Source organism: Dreissena polymorpha, unplaced genomic scaffold, assembly GCF_020536995.1.
Source record: "Dreissena polymorpha isolate Duluth1 unplaced genomic scaffold, UMN_Dpol_1.0 chrUn020, whole genome shotgun sequence".
Taxonomy (NCBI): domain Eukaryota; kingdom Metazoa; phylum Mollusca; class Bivalvia; order Myida; family Dreissenidae; genus Dreissena; species Dreissena polymorpha.
The window spans coordinates 171,644-191,511 of NW_026273334.1; the positions used below are offsets into that span (position 1 = coordinate 171,644).

At 35.8% G+C, this 19,868-nt stretch overlaps 2 protein-coding genes across 16 annotated transcripts in view; one reads left to right on the forward strand and one right to left on the reverse strand.

Annotated features, from left to right (window-relative positions):
* The window catches only part of LOC127863610 (uncharacterized), a 29,679-nt gene extending 18,348 nt beyond the window's left edge, over positions 1–11,331 (forward strand). The window contains exon 4 of the mRNA XM_052403212.1: positions 1,247–11,331. Within this exon, the coding sequence (XP_052259172.1) occupies positions 1,247–7,084 (5,838 nt within the window). The 3' untranslated portion in view covers positions 7,085–11,331. The remainder of the gene's footprint in view (positions 1–1,246) is intronic.
* A 2,221-nt stretch (positions 11,332–13,552) lies between these two features.
* LOC127863617 (PTB domain-containing engulfment adapter protein 1-like) overlaps positions 13,553–19,868 on the reverse strand; it is a 49,055-nt gene continuing 42,739 nt past the window's right edge. For all 15 annotated transcript variants that reach the window (XM_052403237.1, XM_052403239.1, XM_052403238.1 and 12 more), the window contains 4 exons: positions 19,389–19,503; positions 18,681–18,908; positions 17,498–17,613; positions 13,553–15,988 (listed from right to left, as the gene is read on the reverse strand). In XM_052403237.1, coding sequence (XP_052259197.1) covers positions 15,911–15,988; positions 17,498–17,613; positions 18,681–18,908; positions 19,389–19,503 — 537 coding nt within the window. In that variant the 3' untranslated portion in view covers positions 13,553–15,910. The remainder of the gene's footprint in view (positions 15,989–17,497; positions 17,614–18,680; positions 18,909–19,388; positions 19,504–19,868) is intronic.

Consider the following 19,868-nt stretch of genomic DNA (forward strand, 5'->3'; position numbering starts at 1 on the left):
CAGGATGTTTGTCTGGACAATATCTAGGTCAAGTTTGACATTTGGTAAAGATTAAATGAACTGACTCCTCTCAGGTGAGCGAACTAGGGCCATCTTGGCCCTCTTGTTTTATATCATTTGGCAGGTACAGATCATTTTCACAAGGAAAGTAATATTTTTTAAAGGGATATAATTAAAAAAATCAAAGCAGCGCAGTAGGGGGAATTGTGTTTCGGACAAACACATCTCTTGTTTTACATAAAAATTAGGCTATATGAATAGCATACCAAATTACCCTGATCTTTCTACTCCAATTCATTATTGTTGCAGAAACTGATATTTTCTACTAAAAAATTGAATAGTTAAAATTTCTCATGATGAGCTTTTGCAATAGCTTTGTCTTTGTCATTTGTTGTGCAATGTCAACATTTGCCGTGTGAACACTCTGAAAGCCACATTGCTTATTGAAACTTGCTCAGAACAAATGTACCAATAATGTCTCGGCCAAGATCATGTAGAATAAAAAAACAAGGTCACTGGATAAAATTAAATAAAAAGCTTATGAACATTCTATAGGTCCAATCTTCATAAACCCTTTGCATGCTGGGAAATTTGTCGTCTGCTAAAATGTCGTCTGCTGAATTGCTAAAATTAGCATTTTCTTCAATTTTTTTCAAAGAATATTATCAGAATAGCAAACAGTTTTGATCCTGATGAGACACCACGTTCTGTGGCGTCTCATCTGGATCCAAACTGTTTGCAAAGGCCTTCAAAATTCGGTTGCCGCACTGAAAGGGTTAAACTTACTCAGAACATATATTACTGTGATATTAAGGCTGAGTTTGAAATGTTTCCGGTGCGTTAATAAACATGGCCACCTGGTGGTGGGGCAGTTTTCCTTATATATAGATATAGTAATACCTTGTGAATACTTTACATAGAGTGCACATGTATTGTCCTATCTTCATGAAACTTAGTCAAAACAAATTGTCAAATTGATACCATTTCAGAGTTCAAAAATGTTTCAATCTGTTCGGTTGAAAAAAAATGATATGGCAGTTTTACTTATATGGCTATATAAAAATCTTGTAAACACTCTTGAGGTTACATTTATTACTCAATATATGCGAGATTTGCTTCGGGCAGCGTTGGAAGCAAGACATAGATCTTATAAGCTGCCCGTAGCCAATCTCACGTATATTTACTAAATAATAAATTTTAACCCAGAACTACATTTTTAGTCAATTGTTTCATTTTTCTTTTGCAGAATCACCAACCACTGCACTATGGGGGCCCCAGTTTTCTTGAGAGTCTTACAAGTAATCTGTACGATCCTCCATCGAAGCCAATGGCCTCCCAAATGTATGCATCACCATCATTATCCTCCAGCGATTCACGAGTGTACTCCCAGCAAGGCTTCCCTCTGCAAGGCAGCGACAACCAGCCAGCTGGGCATGGCAGTTTCAGCAAGCTTCTGGCCTCTCCGACACAGTCTTCATATTACATGCTGCCGTATCCCAGTCATGCGCCCCCACGGTACAACATGCCTAACAATTTACCGCAACCTGGTCCTCTTAACTACTACAACCAAGGTTTACCGGACCCCTCTGCCAAGGTTGAGCAGATTCTACCACTTCCAAAGCAGACATTGCACTATGGTCAACCACCTCACAGTGGTAACCATACACCTCAAATGAACCATTCCCAATATCAAGACACCATTCCAAAACTGGATCAGAACATGCAGCATCAGCATCACAAAATGCAGCAGCAGCCGCAGATGTCTCGACCTCAGATTGCAAGTCCTATTCCTGTTCATGTATCCGTTGGACATATGCCCCCTGGATATAACCATACAACAGCTTCATCGCAGATGACCTACAGTGATTATTATAAAGGCAGCCAGTCTCAAACACATATCCATGCTCCAGTGCCTTCTAGACCAGCTGTTTGTTCAAGTATCTCCACAGAAAAGGTCCAAAGTGCAGTTGGAAACTCTCGTGATTCCTTAAAGGAGTGTTACATTTGCCATGCTCCATTTGGGGACATGAATGAACTTTCAAAGCATTTGAAGATTCATGCACAGGGTATGGTTAATCAAACTACGCTTCCCCATGTTTCAGCAGTGACAAGTGATCTGAATGAGAGTCACCCAAAGGCAGTTTTAGGGTCCCCACTTAATGGTCCCAGTTCTCTGTCACAGAATCTAACAGTTAAACCAGCAACAGCGATTCCACCCTCGGTGAAAGAATCACCTAAAACTGCAGAGAGTAATAAAATTCATTCCAATCCAGAACATTATGAATGTAACATTTGTAAAAAACAGTTCAAGTCAAAGTTGAAATGTGCACGTCATGAGAAAGTGCACCAGCGTGACGTGAGGCTATTTTATTGTGAAGTTTGTGAGGCAGGGTTTGAATTTAAAGGAAATTATGTGTATCATGTGGTGAAAATGCACGGGGAAGGCAATGTGGAGATAAAAGATCTGAAATCTAAAGAGCCTACTGCTGGAACTAAAAAAGCTGTGCCTTTGACCGGTGGCTCAATAGACAGAAGTTTTGAAAGTGTGGAGTCAGAATCAGATAAATATATAAACTGTCAGGTCTGTGAACAGGAAATTGAAGTGGAAAACCTTGTGAAACACTTGAAAACACACCCAACATTAGATTGTGAAAAATGTGACCAGGTGTTTATTCATAAGACTGAATATGTAACCCATTTGATGAGTGAGCATAGGAATGAATTGCCGAATGCTGTAGACACACTTGTCCCAAAGTCTACAACAAGCAAACTGAAAGATAATGTGAAAATAAAAAGTCCCAAGAAGGAATCTGCCAAGAAGCAGAAACCTGAAATATTTAACAATGAATTAATTAATGAACCCGAGAAATCAACAGAGGTTGTAAAAGCTGTTGCTGACCTCAAAGATAAGAACAGTGAAAAATGTGAGGAAACAACCAAGAAAAATAAGAAAGTTCTCAATACAAAAATTGAGAAGAAAACTACAAAGCCGAAAGAAAAGAAAGGTATAGTTTATGAAGATGAGGACATTGGAAAAGATCAAGATGGAAAGAAAAACGAAGCCGATTCTGCAGATGCTGAGTCGAAATTTACTTGCTATGACTGCAATCAAGCATTTGAAAATCAGATGGATCTCAGTAAACATTTTGAAAAGCATCCGAAAGATCCCAGTAGATTGTATTGTGAGATCTGTAACTTATCATTCCAGCACAGATTTGAAAAAGGTTATTACATCTACCACATGAAATACCACTGTGACGCCGAATTGCTTGCCACTAATAAGCCGAATGATATCATATGTAATATTTGCCAGCAGTCGTTCAAGAAAGATAATTTTATAACACACATTCGCCGTGATCATACTGAATATTCATGCACAATTTGTGAATGGTCGTACTCTTCAGAAAAAGTCCTGGTAGGTCACATGAGAAAGTGTCACCCAAGGGAGCATAAACACTTTGTCTATGTGAAGAAAGATTACGATGCCAGTGTCTTAGAATATAAAACAACTGGTTCTTCAGTATCAGAAATAAATAACTCTCAAAGTGAGCAAGGTGATTCATCAAAATTCGATCCATCAAAGACAATTCCATGTACCTTGTGCTCTAGGATGTTTTCCAAAAAGCACTATCTTGATAGACATGTGCTGAAATCTCATTCTACCTTAGAGAGCAGTCAGATTACATGCGAACTATGCCCCAAAACTTTTTGCTGTAAAGGGACTTACTTGTATCATATTCAGTTTCATGAAGATGTTTCAAAAGAATCTGTCAAGTCTGAAATATCAACAAAGAGGGAAAGTAAAAGTTTTAAATCAGAAAGAACTGAAGTAAAGCTTGATAAAGATGAAAAGAATAGTGAAAAAGACTGGAAGGTTAAAATAGAGGACTGTAAAGAAATCATCCCAAAGGTTGAGCATTATAGCAGTGTAAAAGCTGTTAAAGTAGAAACAAAGATTGAAGTAAAAGAAAAGAGGGTTAAGACCATTTTAGTTCTTAATCCTGTTACTGGTGATTTTGAGGATCAAACTGTTAATGAATCAGACAATGATAAACCTATGGTGGTGGACACTAAAGTGTTTGAAACTGATCTTTTAAAATCTGAAAGCGAGAAGGATGAAGTCCATGAAGGAACTAAACATATTTCCAGAGTTAAGTGCAGGTTGTGCAATTCAAAGGTGCTGAAGACACTTCTGTCAGAGCATATAAAAACCCATAAACTTTTCAATTGCTATGCTTGTGAGTTCACATATCTCAAAGCTCAAAAGCTGGATGAGCATCGACAACATGTGCATATTGATGAATATATTTATGATGAGATAGGAAAACTGAAGACAGATGATCCTGCAATGGCTGAATGTGAAGCATCAAAAACTGATGAACCTGAGCCTGAGACAGATAAGGAGAATGTCAAGCGAAAGCGTGGGGCAAGACTTCTTAATTGTGCATTGTGCAACAAAGAACTGAAAGAAGATAAGTATATTGAACATTTGAAGTCGCATATTAAACAGGTATTTACCTGTGGATTTTGTGAAAGAAGTTACTCCAAAATGGTTTACCTGAAAATTCATGAAAAATCTCATGAACGGATTGCTCATTCACAAATTGAACTACCTCATCCCAAACTTTGTCCAGTGTGTAATGTTAAGATTGAATCAAGGGGACATTATGTTTCACATTTGCTTGAACATCGTAAGAAAGGTTCTTTTCCATGCAACAATTGTGAATCGGTGTTCCTTAGTGAAAAGGGTTTGGACAATCATATAAAAGTTTATCATGATCCACTAATTAAAGTTTACTGGAAATTAGATGGTGAAGGTTTAAAGTTTGATCTTAAAACTGGTAGAGTCAGTGAGGTGATATGTGACCATCTGTCTGAAATTCGTGAAATTAATGAACTGCTGAAACAGAATGGAAAGCCTGAAATTCTTCAAAGAACTACACCTAAGAAGGGTAAGGATAAACGTTTGAGCATCAAGGGAACAGGAAAAGGTGATAAGAAAGCTTCTAATGCTGAAGAAAGTGAAGATGTAGAACACACTGAGGAAGATGAGACTGTTAAATCAAAATCAGATTCATCAGATGTGGAGTATGTACCAGAAGAATCAGAAGGAGGTAGTAGTGAAAACAAAAGCTCTGGGAAGGTAACAAAACAAAAAGAGGTCAACATGAAAATTGATGAAAGTAATTCAGGAAGAAAACGGCGACATAGCTCAAGGATAAGGAATACCTCTGGGAGTGAAGATGATGATACGGATGGGGAATCTGTTTCAGAAAAAGAATACAAACCAAAAGGTACTAGAACTAGAAAGCTAGACAAAAAAGAGAGCAAGAAAGCAAAATTGACTGAAGGTGAGGCAAGTGCAGGAAAGAAAATTACATCTATAAAATTGAAGAAGGTTGACAAGAATTTTAAATTGAAGGGCACTGACAGAGTATTACGAAGCACTCTAGAACAGAAAATATCAAAACCACACATTCGCAAGTTGATATTGAAAAGAACCATGCACAGAAAGCTGAAAAATATAGCAAAATCTCTCAAATGCAACAGTGGATCTGGGAATTCAGCAGTGAAAGTGGATGATAATGATGAACATGCCAAGACTCAAAGTGAATGTGAATTTTGTAAAAAGTTGTTTTCTAGTTCACAGTACTTGAACATTCATATTCAGTTTAAACACAAGGGGGCAGCTCCGAAATTATTGAAGAAAAAAGATTTGGTAGCATCCTCTACAAAGTCGACACCTATTGTTGGCAAATTGAGAACCCGGACACGAAATCTTGAGACAGAAGATGTCAAACCAATATCAACCAGTACACCAAAAAGAAGTCCAAAGTTAGTCATTCGTCTCTCACCATTGAATATGAATGACAGCAAAGAAGAAAGCAGCAATAAGAATGATAGCAGTAGCAGTACAGTGAGCATGCGAAAAAATCAGAGCAAATCTGAAAGCTTTCCTTGCCAACATTGTGAGAAAGTTTATAATTTGAAAACCCACATAGTGCGTCACATGAATTCTGCCCATCCTGGGCATGAGCAAAGTTCTAGCAGTCCAATATCTAGATCTGACATGAAAAAGAAAGAAAAACAACAGAAACCGTTTCCGTGCAAAGATTGCTCAGAATCTTTTACTAAGAAAAGGGACTTGTATATCCATACTAAAATTCATCAGAACGATGGGGAGACTTGCGCAGATTCGCCTGCTTTGTCTGTGTCTGTTGACCATGGAAGTAATGTGGCTTCTGAAAGTGACTTGAATGTCAGTGAAGTAAAAGGCAATACTACTGATGCAAGTGCAAATGAGAATGTCAGTGATAGTGGTAAGGGCCTGAATGAAAGTGGAATGATCGGAACTACATCTGACAATAAAGAGACTTCAAAGAATCAAAGAAAGCGAACTTACAGTAAAGGTGAAGAAGATTCTGAAATACCAGAAAAGAAAAGCCGAAAGGGTAATTATGACAATAGCAGTAAGGTTGTGAATGAAAATGGTCAAGGGTCCGGGCCTATCTCAGGGAAAATGAATGATGTATGTGAAACAGACACATCAGATAGTGTTGACTTTAAAGGCTTGGACAGTGTGGAAGGTTCATCTCAGGAAGCGTCTGGTTGTGACAATGTTAGTAAGTCCGGTGAGCAAAGTGAAAGGTACAATAACAATACTAAGGAGCAGGGGAAAGGAACAGATTGTGAAGCGGAGGAGAAAAAAGCAAGACCTCAGCAACCGTCTGTTACAAAAATCTCAGCTGAAAAAGCACTGATCAAATGGAGAGCCAAAGTGAGGGACACACTTGCGTCACAGCTTGAATTGAATGCCACAAAGAAACAGGAGGAGATAGCCAATCCAGAAGTGGCCCGAGCTAAAGAGAAACTGTCCACAAAAATGAAAAATGAAATTAAGAACTTTGAGTGTCGAATTTGTGGCGATAAATTTGTGGAAGAGGAATTGTTCCGTGCCCATATGGAAGGACATATGTACGAGTCTCCACCATATTGCAGCATCTGCGATATTTACTTTATGGCAATTTACCCGAAAAAACGACTTGCGGAGCATAACAAAAAGAAACATCCTATTGCTCTTTGATTGTCCGGGTTGGTTGTTATGTTATGGTCCTATGCATTTGTTTTGTTGTTCAATATATGTAAATTTGAATGTTGTTTCCTTTTGTTATTTGTTGGGTTTATCTTGCGTTTTGCAAGTGGTTTGTTCTTCATTATGGAAATACCTTTATTATGCATATGTATAGTTAGCTCATACATGTACGTTATGTACAAAAGCTACTGTTAAAAAAAGAGTTTTGTTATAATTGAAGAACTCTTAAAAGTAAGAAAGTTGTTCATTAATATTTTGAATGCGCTTTAAGTACATACAGAATAATTCTGTCTGTATAGTTTACATGTTAAAATCAAGATATATGAAACAGGAACATAAGATTGAGAAATCACATCAATCCCATATTGAATTACATTCTTTCTACATCATGTGTTTCCCATTTTATTCCTTTGTCTGATGAATGCTACTGGTTGAATGGTTACTTACATTGAAATAAATATTAATGAAATAATGTTAACTCTTTTTTTGTTAATTCAATTGACGGAGTAAAAAAAAAATTGTATTTGAAATATTTCTGTGTTACTAGTCATTTTAAATAGATTTTGACTTAATCTAGTTATTACAGTTTTGGGCGAGCAAAATATATATTTGTAGAGAAAGATGAGAAAACTAAATATGTAGCGTTGTGTGTGTGACATTTATTCTTTTAAATGTTAAGAACCTGAATATTTGATTAAAATTATTGATTTCGTTTGGGAATTCTAGTCTACTTAGTCGAAGTTTGGGTCAGTAACTAAGTAAATTAAATTTCGCGGACGATGGCCAATGACTATGTTTACTTTAAGCAGTTATTTTACAGACACTGAAAGTACTTTGTAATAAAAAGATAATTTGATTGTGCATGTTAGTAGTGTATATGATTTGTTGTGTGCCATGTTGATGTATTTCCTTTTGTAAAAACACTGCTTATCTGTAACTTGTTTAATTTTTAAGGGTTTATGGATTCAATGACTACCGTTAATATAGTACGTACCTCTGTATGAGACATTTAATCTGTTTATAAGCTTATTATTGCAAAAACAGTAAGTTGTTTGATCGTGAAACATAAAGAGAGTTTAGATGTGTTTATTGGTATTGATGAGGTAGTAGTATACATGTAATTATATATATTTGTGTTATAGCCATATATATTTGCTTTGACAACACCATATATAAAGGAGCAAAACTATATCGTTTGGTTTGAAAACAAAGCTAAAACTGATAATTTTAAGACATTGACTTTAAAATATGGCTTGATTGAATAATTTTAATATTGTTGAAGACCTTTTATGAAAAAAATATTGTTGTTAAAATCAAATGCATGTGAATGGATGTTTGAGATTCTTTCACCTTTTGTTCAAAGATCTGAGTTTTTAATACTTGTGCATGGTCTTTTCTTGCTTAATACCCCATATATTGTACGCTAAATATTAAGTCCTTCACCTTTGCTTTCTATATAAGAATAGCTCAGATTTATAATTGGGACTAAAGTTTCGTTTGCAGACTAGTGAGACAATATAGGCATCAATTACTTGAATTAGTACGCATTAATCTTAGCTCATGTGAAAAGTTCACTTACTTGTCATCGAGTCCCTTTTTTGTTACCCAATTATGTTATCAATATATGTATCCCGGAAAAAGCAACTTTTTGGGAAAACCCACTAATCTGCTAGTACAAATAAACATGACCCATTTATATTCCTTTCAAAATCACACACCGTATCAACAGAGCTCCAGATAACTTTTCTGAGTAATTGGGTAAATACCTACTATTTTGAGTTCAATTGGGTATTTTCATTTTCAATTGGGTACAAAAAAAAGTCGGTACCCACTACTTTAATTGACAATTGTGTATTTTTGTGTTAAAATTGTGTATTTTCATCGTTTTTTATTTTCACCTGAATGAGCTGGTTGAAGTTCCACTCTTAATTGATTAGTTTCAGAGATCTTGTGTAATTATGTAGATGTATCCATAATATACAGTCTTGATTAAAAAAAAAATCGACAATTTTTTCCACCAGTTTTCTTACAATGTAAGCACTGTCTGCGCTAGCCTCCGACACAATATCGTCCAGAATTAGTTTCACTATATTTTCCGCTTCTGATTTTGTGTTGCTAGTGGTTAAAAAACTTAAAATTGAGTTTTTTGTGCCTGGGATACGATATTTCCCTTTTTACGGCCTCGTGGTTTCGACATTTTCACAGCAATAACACATAGTTACATAGACGCTTTCTTCTGTACATATAATTGTGCTGAAGATTATACTGAAAGCGCGTGGACGAAACGGAAAGAGTCCGGGTAATCGGACCCGGGTATTTCCGGGACAGATTTACTTGTTACTCAGAGGAAAAATGCGATATGCGTAATCAGCAAATTCAATTGGGTTTCGGTAAGCAGAGTTTTATTTGTCTATGCATAATAGGCAATTTTACATTGGGTATTTACGCAAATACGCACCTTATCTGTAGCTCTGTATCAACCGTTATTATTTAAAGTAAGCTATCATTGGTTGATATAATGGACCGGTGTTGTTTGTACTGAGGTGATTAGTGGGTCTTTCTAAACTTGTGCTTTTCCGGGATCAGTCTATTGTGAAATTATTGTTGTTGAATTTAGTATATTATTTTATGTTATCAAGGTAATTTCTAATTTGTGTTGCAATTTTTAATTTAAAGTTGTGAAGAAAGCCAAAATCCTTTACTTTTTTTCTGGTTTACCACTATTTTTATGCAAATGGACTTGAGTTCTTCCCGATTTATTGTATGTATGATTGTTAAAATTTATAGAAATATATTATGTATGGGATTTATTCTTAGAGCTAGCTAAGGTGTCTGGTTTCGAGACTTCATGTTCTACAAGTGTATGTTTCTGTTACATTTACAATAACATTTATAAACATAAGACCTGTAAAGCAAACAATTCATCATGTACACCTCATCATTATATACCATCAATTTTATTATTAACATATCAATATAAAGTTTGATGTACAGAAACAAGATTTATTATTGTTGTCTATTTTATGAAATTGTATTTGAAATAAGCACAATTTCGAGACGTTCACACGCGCATACTTATTGCTTATAGTTACACAGATTATGCCTCATATGCAATATGCACACTGCTTCATTAGATAAATGATATCAAATACTAAGACATGCCCATTTTAGCCATTGATGTAACAAAACATTGATCATTTAGTAATTAAGCATAAATAAATACATTACTAGGCAAAATAAGCCTTGTTAATTGGAATAGATTAATTGCTAAAAATGTTGGTAATTGATGCATGAATTGCAAAAGGAGTCAGAACAAAATCTTCATTAAAATATAATATGAACGGCGTTATGCAAAAAAGCATGAGCGCAGTTTAGTGAGGAGCTACCCCGTAAGCTATAGTCGTGCAAGGTTTTATGGTGATCACAGAGGACAGAGTAGCTCCTAACCAGACTGCCTCAATTTGCAATTGCAATTTGGGACTAAGCTGGCCACATATGGCGTAAACCCCTTTAAGCATGACGTGAATAATTTGCTGTCAATGTCATCTTTAAACTATAATAATGAACTTGCAATATCTTTTATTTAAGTTAGATGTTGTAATATGTTGAATTTTCATTCATACATTTATCTATCATTGTTAAATGTTCACTTCATGTAAAGACGGGGAATCGCTTATCTGATACTTGTACATTATGTGTACTTTTCAGGTCATACCTGTGTATAAATGTAAATAAATTGTTTCCATCCATTTCTTACATAAATATCATGTCAGTTTATTGTGCAGCTGTTTCTTTTCTTTTTAAATAATAAGTATATCTGTTATTTCATGCTGCAAACTGTCAATGAATTTTCTGTTGATAAGATCTTTTTCTTCAAGAACATCATTTTAAAATGAATTATTATTTCGTAGCTCAGTTGCTTGTTCTCACTTTGATAGTGAATGAGTAAATGTGTTAGTTGTTTTTTTGGTCGTTAGCTTCATTTTCACTTTTTCCATGTACAGAACCACATGATGTATTACATTATATTTTGTATCTACATTTTGGTAAATCTTTGGTAACACTTCAACATGTCAGATGCTAATGCTGCATGTGTTTACACATAACTCTCATCATTATCCATATACAGGAATGTATCTTGCATTGTATAAAAACCATTTTAACCATGAACAATACCATGTGAACAAATCACTGATGTATGTAAATAAACTGATTGTAATAAATGATTACTAGATAAATAGATTTGTGTTCATCATCTTACCGGTAGTTGAGATATTTCGCCATAATGGAAAAACATAATTGCATTACCTAGTACAATTCATAACCTGTACCCCAAGCAATATGTGGAAGTACATGCTGTATTTTACTTAAGGCCTTGTCGCTTCATGTGATATCTAGGTGGGAAACTTGCCTGAGGCAGATTGTTGTATTTCGGCATAAAAATGGAGTGCTTGGGTAGAGTCAATTGGATAAAAATCACATTCTTAAATAAATGTGTGAAACCCGGGGTTGATTATACATTTTAGAATGAAGGCTGTGGCCTAATTGATGTAGGACCTCGAAATAAATACGAGTTGAATTTGTTAAGGTCCATTAGGTTAAGCAGACTTTTCTTTAGGCAATTAGGGTATATATCCATGATGCACAATACAATCGGTGTTAGAAAGGGGTTAAATCGAATAATTAAATTATTGCATAGTTTGTCTCATCAGAGTATCATTAAAACAATAAATATCAGTGTTATAAGAATATGTTTGCATAGAGTATGCCAGATGTAAGAACTAGGTGATGAGAATGCATTGTCGGAAAAGAAATTTGAGGATGAATGATTGTTCATACAATGACTAGAACATTAGGGATGACCGAGTTCGTGACGGATTGTTAAATGCAATAAGTAAAAGAGAATCGAGTTGAATTTAAATCCATAAATCTGTCCAATGCAAAGTCTATTTCACTGTTTCATCAAAATTAATCTGCTTTGATAGTAAAAGTTGTTGTTCATGACCTTTATATATATATATATACATGTATATATATATATATATATATACTGTCCCCTACCGGTGAAACCAGAGGGGACTTATACTCTGTCAGTCTGTCCCTCAGTCAGTCCGTCACACTTTTCTGGATCCTGCGGTAACTTTAAAATTTCTTCATATTTTTTCATGAAACTTGAAAGATGGATTGATGGCAATATGGAGATTATGCACGTCATTTCACTTTGTTCCTACGTCAAAAATTCTGGTTGCTACGGCAACAAATATATAAAAAAAAATTTTTACTGACAATGGTGGAGTTTCACCGGTAGGGGACCATATTGCTTGGCAATCTCTTGTTATTCATGTACCAAGTTAGTGTTCGTGTTTCGTATGAATAGATATTGTTAAAAAATGGAATCTATTGTGCCACAAAAAATAAAAACAAGCAATTTGTATCTCTTTAAATCTATGTTATTATACCACATTTAGCATTGAAGTTTTGGCTATTGCTATAAGGAACATGCGTTAACTTTATTTTACTAAATATTTTGCAAAGTATTTATTGATTTTAAGTATTGATGTTACTTTAAAAGTATGATTTTCAGGTCTTCTGAAATTGCTGCCACCAATAATTTCGGTGTTACTCAATAAAGTAACTTCAATATGGGCTGTGCTTTTGGAAAACTTAATGTATGCGTATAGTGTCATCCCTGATAAGCCTGTGCAGTCTGCTAAACAAGGAGAACATTTCCGCCAATACTGGTTTTCGTTAGGAAGAGACTTTCTTAAAATAAAATAAAAATCCACAAAAGCAGAAAAATATAGTAACTGATAGGCCTGTGCTGATAGGCCTGTGCTGACGGCACAGCCAAATCTTGGACAACAAGCATTAAGCCCTGTTTTTCCAAAGCGTGGCATATGTTTATAATACCCCCACAAACGAAGTATATATAGGAGTGAACTTGTCTTGTCTGTCTGTCTGTCTGTCGGTCTGTATTAAGTGTCCGCCCTCTAATTCAAGTAATTTTCATCCGATCTTCACCAAACACATGGTTGTCCGCTCTCTAATTCAAGTAGTTTTCATCCAACCTCACCAAACTTGGTCACAAGTTTTATCTAAATGATCTCTGGGACAATTTTGAACATGGGCCATTCCGGGCCTAAAACTAGGTCACGGGGTCACTTAGTGCGTTTTTTAACATTCAGCATGGTATCCGCTCTCTAATTCAAGTAGTTTACATCCGATCTTACCAAACTTGGTCAGAAGTATTAAGGCCAAGTTAGAACATGGGCCTTTCTGGGTCAAAAACTAGGTCAAGGGGTCACTTAGTGCGTTTTAATAAATTGAGCATGGTGTCCGCTGTTTTTTGTGAAGACGACATGCAAAATATTATGTGTCAATGCGGCATGTGGGGGTATTCGTCACGTCTGTGACAAAGCTCTAGTTTAAACTGGTTGAATAGCAAAGACAAAGAAAATAAATTGAAAGGAAATCTTTATAGAAATATTTCATTAGTGTAACATAATATACACAATAGGAATCTGAAAGAGACTCGAAATAAATGAGAATTAATCACATGAAATTGAGTTAATTATGTTTAGATGCAGGAATATGTAACATACATATGTTAACAATAAACACAAAACAGAAAAAACTCAACAGTAAAACAATGACAAAAAAGCATGACAATGTTGACCTGCACGGCAACAATATAATGTAGTCTTAAAGGGATCTTTTCACGTATTGGTAAATTGACAAAATTGAAAAAAGTTGTTTCAGATTCGCAAATTTTCGTTTTAGTTATGATATTTGCGAGGAAACAGTAATACTGAACATTTACCATGGTCTAATATAGCCATTATATGCATCTTTTGACTATTTAAAAACCTGAAAATTATAAAGCGTTGCAACGCGAAACGATTGAATAATTTGGAGAGTTCTGTTGTTGTCGTTTAATTTTGTTAAACTACGAAGATTGCTTATATAAAGTATAAAATACGTCTCTCATACATACTTGGCAGGAAGGCCAAGAGGTCTAATTGGTTTTTACTCCAGGACTCCGGGGGTCACTGGTTCGAGCCCTGATGCGGGCTACTTTTTTTTCCTTTTTTTAAATTTTATTCTTGACCTTTTGCCGGAGCTTTTTCGATCCAATGTTTACATTTATCATTATAAAGCATTTAATGACAAACTTCAAAACATGCCAAAATCGGTGAAAAGGCCCCTTTAAAAAATGATTTTTTTCTGAGTACCAGACTTTTAACTAAAAAAAGTAACAGTTTATAAAGCTCAACTATAATAAAGTTTACATTTACAAAAGCCTGTTATAACACTTTGACACAGATTAAGAGGTTTGACAATAAGTTATGTTTTTATCTTCATCTGTCGAATTATGACCGTCACCATGCGAATGTGCATAACAAATCTCATATATTTTAACATTTGTGCCAAGTTATTTCGAAATTGTTCAATTTATCATCAAATCAAGAATATTTAAGAGAAGTACAAACTTCTATTAAAATAATGCCTGCTAGTTGGCCAACTTGGTTCTGATCAAGGTGTCTAAAGTTTCATGGTAATTGATTAAAAATTTAAACCATAGATCAAAGTTCATCACAGGCAAACAGCAGTCAGCTTTAGAAATGAAAATAAATCTGCATGGTGACGGACGTAAACCTCCCTTTCAACTTTGTTTGGTGGGGGGGTGGAGGGTATAACTATACTATACTAGACTTCTGATAAAAATGGAATGTTTAGTACATGGATATGTAATTGTGCTACTTCCACCACTAGTTAGCGATTTCTAACACTTAAATGAAACACAAATGACACAAATGATAGAATCATGTCTACTGTCAACTATACAGTTAAGAAAACTTAGATAAAATATTCAGATAACATAGAAATACCACATGTACATCAATTATTGCACGTTATATAACAACAGCCTTAACTTCCTCCTGTTTTTAAGGCAAACTAATGAGTCGTGTTCTGAGAAAACTGGGCATAATGCATGTGCATAAAGTGTCATCCCAGATTAGCCTGTGCAGTCCACACAGGCTAATCAGGGATGACAATTTCCGCCTAAATTGGATTATTGCTACATTTAAATGAAAAATGTCATAATAGCAGAAAGTGTTGTCCCTGATAAGCCTGTGCGGACATGCATTATGCCCAGTTTTCTCACAACGGGACTCTAATAATTTCAGAAAATTTTAACAAAGTGTGGTAAAATTTGTAATGTTGTATAACAAACAAAGATCCCTTACAACATTATCAAAGAAACAAACGTTTACATTTGCATTGTAATGAAATCTTAAAGCGATTAAAGACTGGCCAATGGAAAAAAACATGGCGGATATTCACAATGCTCAGTAGGGAAGTATTAACTTAATGTGCACTTACATGAAAACTTTAGATCAAGTTTTCTATTTGAACTTGGTTTTCTGCTTAAAAAATGCGAAAATAATAATCCTTCAAGCAAATGATAACATATGTATACACACTCTAGCCATTGACAAAACAATCAATAAGTATCAATCATACAATGATCTATCTGGAATTGTATTCCATTATTGAACGAGAAAATTACATGTTTTAAAAGACAACCTTATTTTGCACATATAATTGCATGACAAAGCTTGTGATGTATGAGTGATTATCAATGAAATGTAATCGTGACAACAACTGTGGAGAATTTTTTACATTAGTAGAACAACACAAGACAGTTCTATTGCAGAATGCCATTAGCAATTCATCACTAGATGGAATGGTAAAAGACACCACATTCCATTTTCCTTAGCAGCAAACAAAGGCCAATTTACAGTTTCATGGTTCTTAATTGGTGTTGAATGGATCAAAGCTGTCCATTCCAAAATCTCCAGTCCCAAATGACAAGCCTTGACTGAATCCAGCCTGAAAGGAAATAACAAAATCTGAACTGAGAAACTGAAATTGATGTTACAAATTATTTTAACTATAAACACAGCAAGCTGGATCTCATAAATATGCATTGTTAACGATTATAATATTCACGCACAAAAATATGCACATTTTTGCTATTTAAAAATTGAAGCACCTTGCTACCGAAAGTTGGCACACAACACATCAATACTTTATGTGAAAGTCAAATGTGATAGATGAAATGTTTCAAACCCTTGTTCAATATTTGGAGAAAAATTCGCAATGATTTACTTAAGACTGCATTGATAACTTAATAATTTCGCATACATTTCATGCATCAATGCACAATGTAAATCCTCATATCATTATCAAGGCCACTCAACCCAATATCGCTCTCAACCCTCCACTTAAATTCTTACCTCCATATCACTATCAAGGCCAGGCTTTCACTCTCGAACCACCTCACCTGCATTTCTACCTTCATATCACTATCAAGGCCAGAGTAACACTCTCAAATCTACAGTCCTAAATTCCTACTTCTATATTACTATCAAGGTCAGGCTTTCACTCTCAACCCTCCAGTCCTGAATTCCTATCTCCATATCACTATCAAGGTCAGGCTTTCACTCTCAACCCTCCAGTCCTGAATTCCTACCTTCATATCACTATCAAGGCCAGGTTTTCACTCCCAAACTTCCAGTCCTGCATTGCTTCCTCCATATCATTCTCAACCAGCCACTCCACTCCATATCGCGCTCAACCCTCCACTCCTGAATTCATACCTCCATATCACTATCAAGGCCAGGGTTTCACTCTCAAACCTCCAGTCCTCTATTCCTGCCTCCATATAACTAGCAAGGCAGGGCTTTTAATCTTAACCATTTACTAATGAATTCCTACCTCCATATCATTATCAAGGCCAGGTTTTCACTCTCAAACCTCCACTCCTCAATTTCTTCCTCCATATCATTCTCAACCCTCCACTCCCAAACTTCCTGCCTCCTTATCACTATCAAGGCCAGGCTTTCACTCTTAACCCTCCACTTCTGAATTCTTACCTCCATATCACTATCAAGGCCAGGGTTTCACTCTCAACCCTGAATTCCTACATCCTCATCACTATCAAGGCCAGAGTTTCACTCTCAACCCTCCACTCCTAAATTCCTCCCTCCATATCACAATCAACCCTCCACTCCTGAATTCCTACCTCCATATCACTATAAAGGCCAGGTTTTTTCTCTCAACCCTTCACTCCTGAATTCTTACCTCCATATCACTCTCAACCCTCCACTCCTGTATTCCTACCTTCATATTACAATCAACCCTCCACTCCTGAATTCTTACCTCCATATAACTATATAAGGCCAGGTTTTCTCTCTCAAACCTTCACTCCTGAAGTCCTACCTCCATATCACTATTAACCCTTCACTCCTGAATTCCTACCTCCATATCACTATTAACCCTTCACTCCTGAAGTCCTACATCCATATCACTATTAACCCTTCACTCCTGAATTCCTACCTCCATATCACTATCAAGGCTCATTGTATGTTTCAAAGGAGCCTGACTGGGCACAAAGGATGCCATTCCAAATGGGTCTGTGTCATCTTGGCTAGGGCTTATGAATGGGTTGGCATCTGAGAAGACAAGAAACAAAATAATTGTTAAGAGATATGTTAAATTCAGTCACAGTTAACTTGTTTTATAGGCTAAAATTATATATTTTATAACAGACAAGTATGAGTACTTCTGTTTCTTGTTATACTGTCTAAAAAAGCTTTTTTTAAAATTTTATTTACAACATTAACATAATTAACAAGATGCGTTTGTGAAACACAATGTCCCCCTATATGACGTTTGACTTTGAAGGATGACCTTGACCTTGTGAAGGATGACCTTGACCTTTCACCACTCAAAATGTGCAGCTCCATGAGATACACGTGCATGCCAAATATCAAGTTGCTATATTCAATATTGCAAAAGAATTCATAAAATAAGCGATTTGGGCCACATATATTTGACCTCTGACCTTGAAGGATGACCTTGACCTTGACCTTTCACCACTCAAAATGTGCAGCTCCATGAGATGCACATGCATGCCAAATATCAAGTTGCTATCTTCAATATTGCAAAAGTATTTATAAAATAAGCGATTTGGGCCACATATATTTGACCTCTGACCTTGAAGTATGACCCTTACCTTGACCTTTCACCACTCAAAATGTGCAGCTCCATGAGATACACATGCATGCCAAATATCAAGTTGCTATCTTCAATATTGCAAAAGTATTAATAAAATGAGCGATTTTGGCCATATATATTTGACCTCTGACCTTGAAGGATGACCTTGACCTTTCACCACTCAAAATGTGCAGCTTCATGAGATACACATGCATGCCAAATATGAAGTTGCTATCTTCAATATAGTAAAAGTTATTGCAAAATGTTAAAGTTGGCGCAAACAGACAGATAAACAGACAGACCAACAGACAGGGCAAAAACAATATGTCCCCCACTACTATAGTGGGGGACATAAAAACATCAAACCCTTTTTTGGCTTCTGTACACCAGACCATACATAATACTTTGTGTTTTAAAACTTGGCTGATATTAAGATCTTTGCTTCCCACATTTAAAAAAATCTTATTAATTTCTTCAAAAGCGGACTGCTACCCATAATTTCAATAAGCTACTACAGACTCACTGTTGTGCACTGTATGATTGTATGTCGCATTCGCCGGCGCATGAGCGTTCATTGGTGAGGACTCAAACAGCGCAGCCAGCTCATCCATTTCCGAGGGGATCTGCCCATTGCTTGTGAAAGGGGCTTGGCTAGCCTGCGCAGGAGACTGAGTGCTCATGAGTTGAGACGTGGATGTCGCAAGGCTGCTGGACCTGGGGCGTGGTCTCGAAGATTGGGGTGGGGGAGAGACTGTACAAAAAAAAATAGGCATATTTAAATTGAATAACAAATAGGACTTTTTTGACAACCTGTTAAGCCATTCAAAAGCTTTGATTTCATTTGATAAAGAGGAAGTAAAAACACAAAGCTTTTGAATGTGACAATTAGTCAATTGAAAGCTCATAACTCTGCCAAAACTCTTCCTTGCCAGAATTCCTAGCTTAATGATCATATGCCCAGATACACAGACAACTGCAATTCTTAATGCCTCACTCTCTGAAGGCATAACAACTTCAAGACTGTGGAAATGTCAGCAAATTTCAAAGAAAAAAATTATCATGTTTTAAAACTTTCACACATTTTGGTTGAAGTAAACAAATTACTTTTTTCTTTAAAAATCTGTTTAAGGAGAAAAAATGTCTTAATTTTGAAAGATTTTTTTCAACATAGGAATTTAATGAAGTATAAAGTGTACAGATGTATGGATACAGAAGCAAGTTCTTGACCTACTTATGCCCAGCGTCCTTGGGGAGGTTTCCCCATTCTGACTTTGGTCTGGGGTCGAGGGTTCAAACATCAGGTTCTCTAGCCTGCGTCCCACTGCACTCAGCTGAGGGGAACTTTGCTGTAACACATACAATGATCCAACAGCCTGGTCCCATATCCACCAACCCAATCTAAACTCTTACGAATGAAGAATTCACCACGATTAAAGAAAAAAAAGCAATAATTGTTAAACATGTGTGCCTGACAGGCAGCCAGGTTGTCAAAACATTATGTCAAAAGGTGAAATTGTTTGAAGATTTTTTTAGTAACCTTAACCTCCGTGCTGGTTCACCTCAAACTCAATTGGATTCTTTTCCACCAAAGTAAAAATTATGCTAACTCGGCTGAGTGTAGGTGAGATCATTCTCTATATATCTTGTGGACTAAATAATGTTCTATAGAAAAACAAAAAAAGCTTTTATTTTTACAAGCTAATTTGACCTT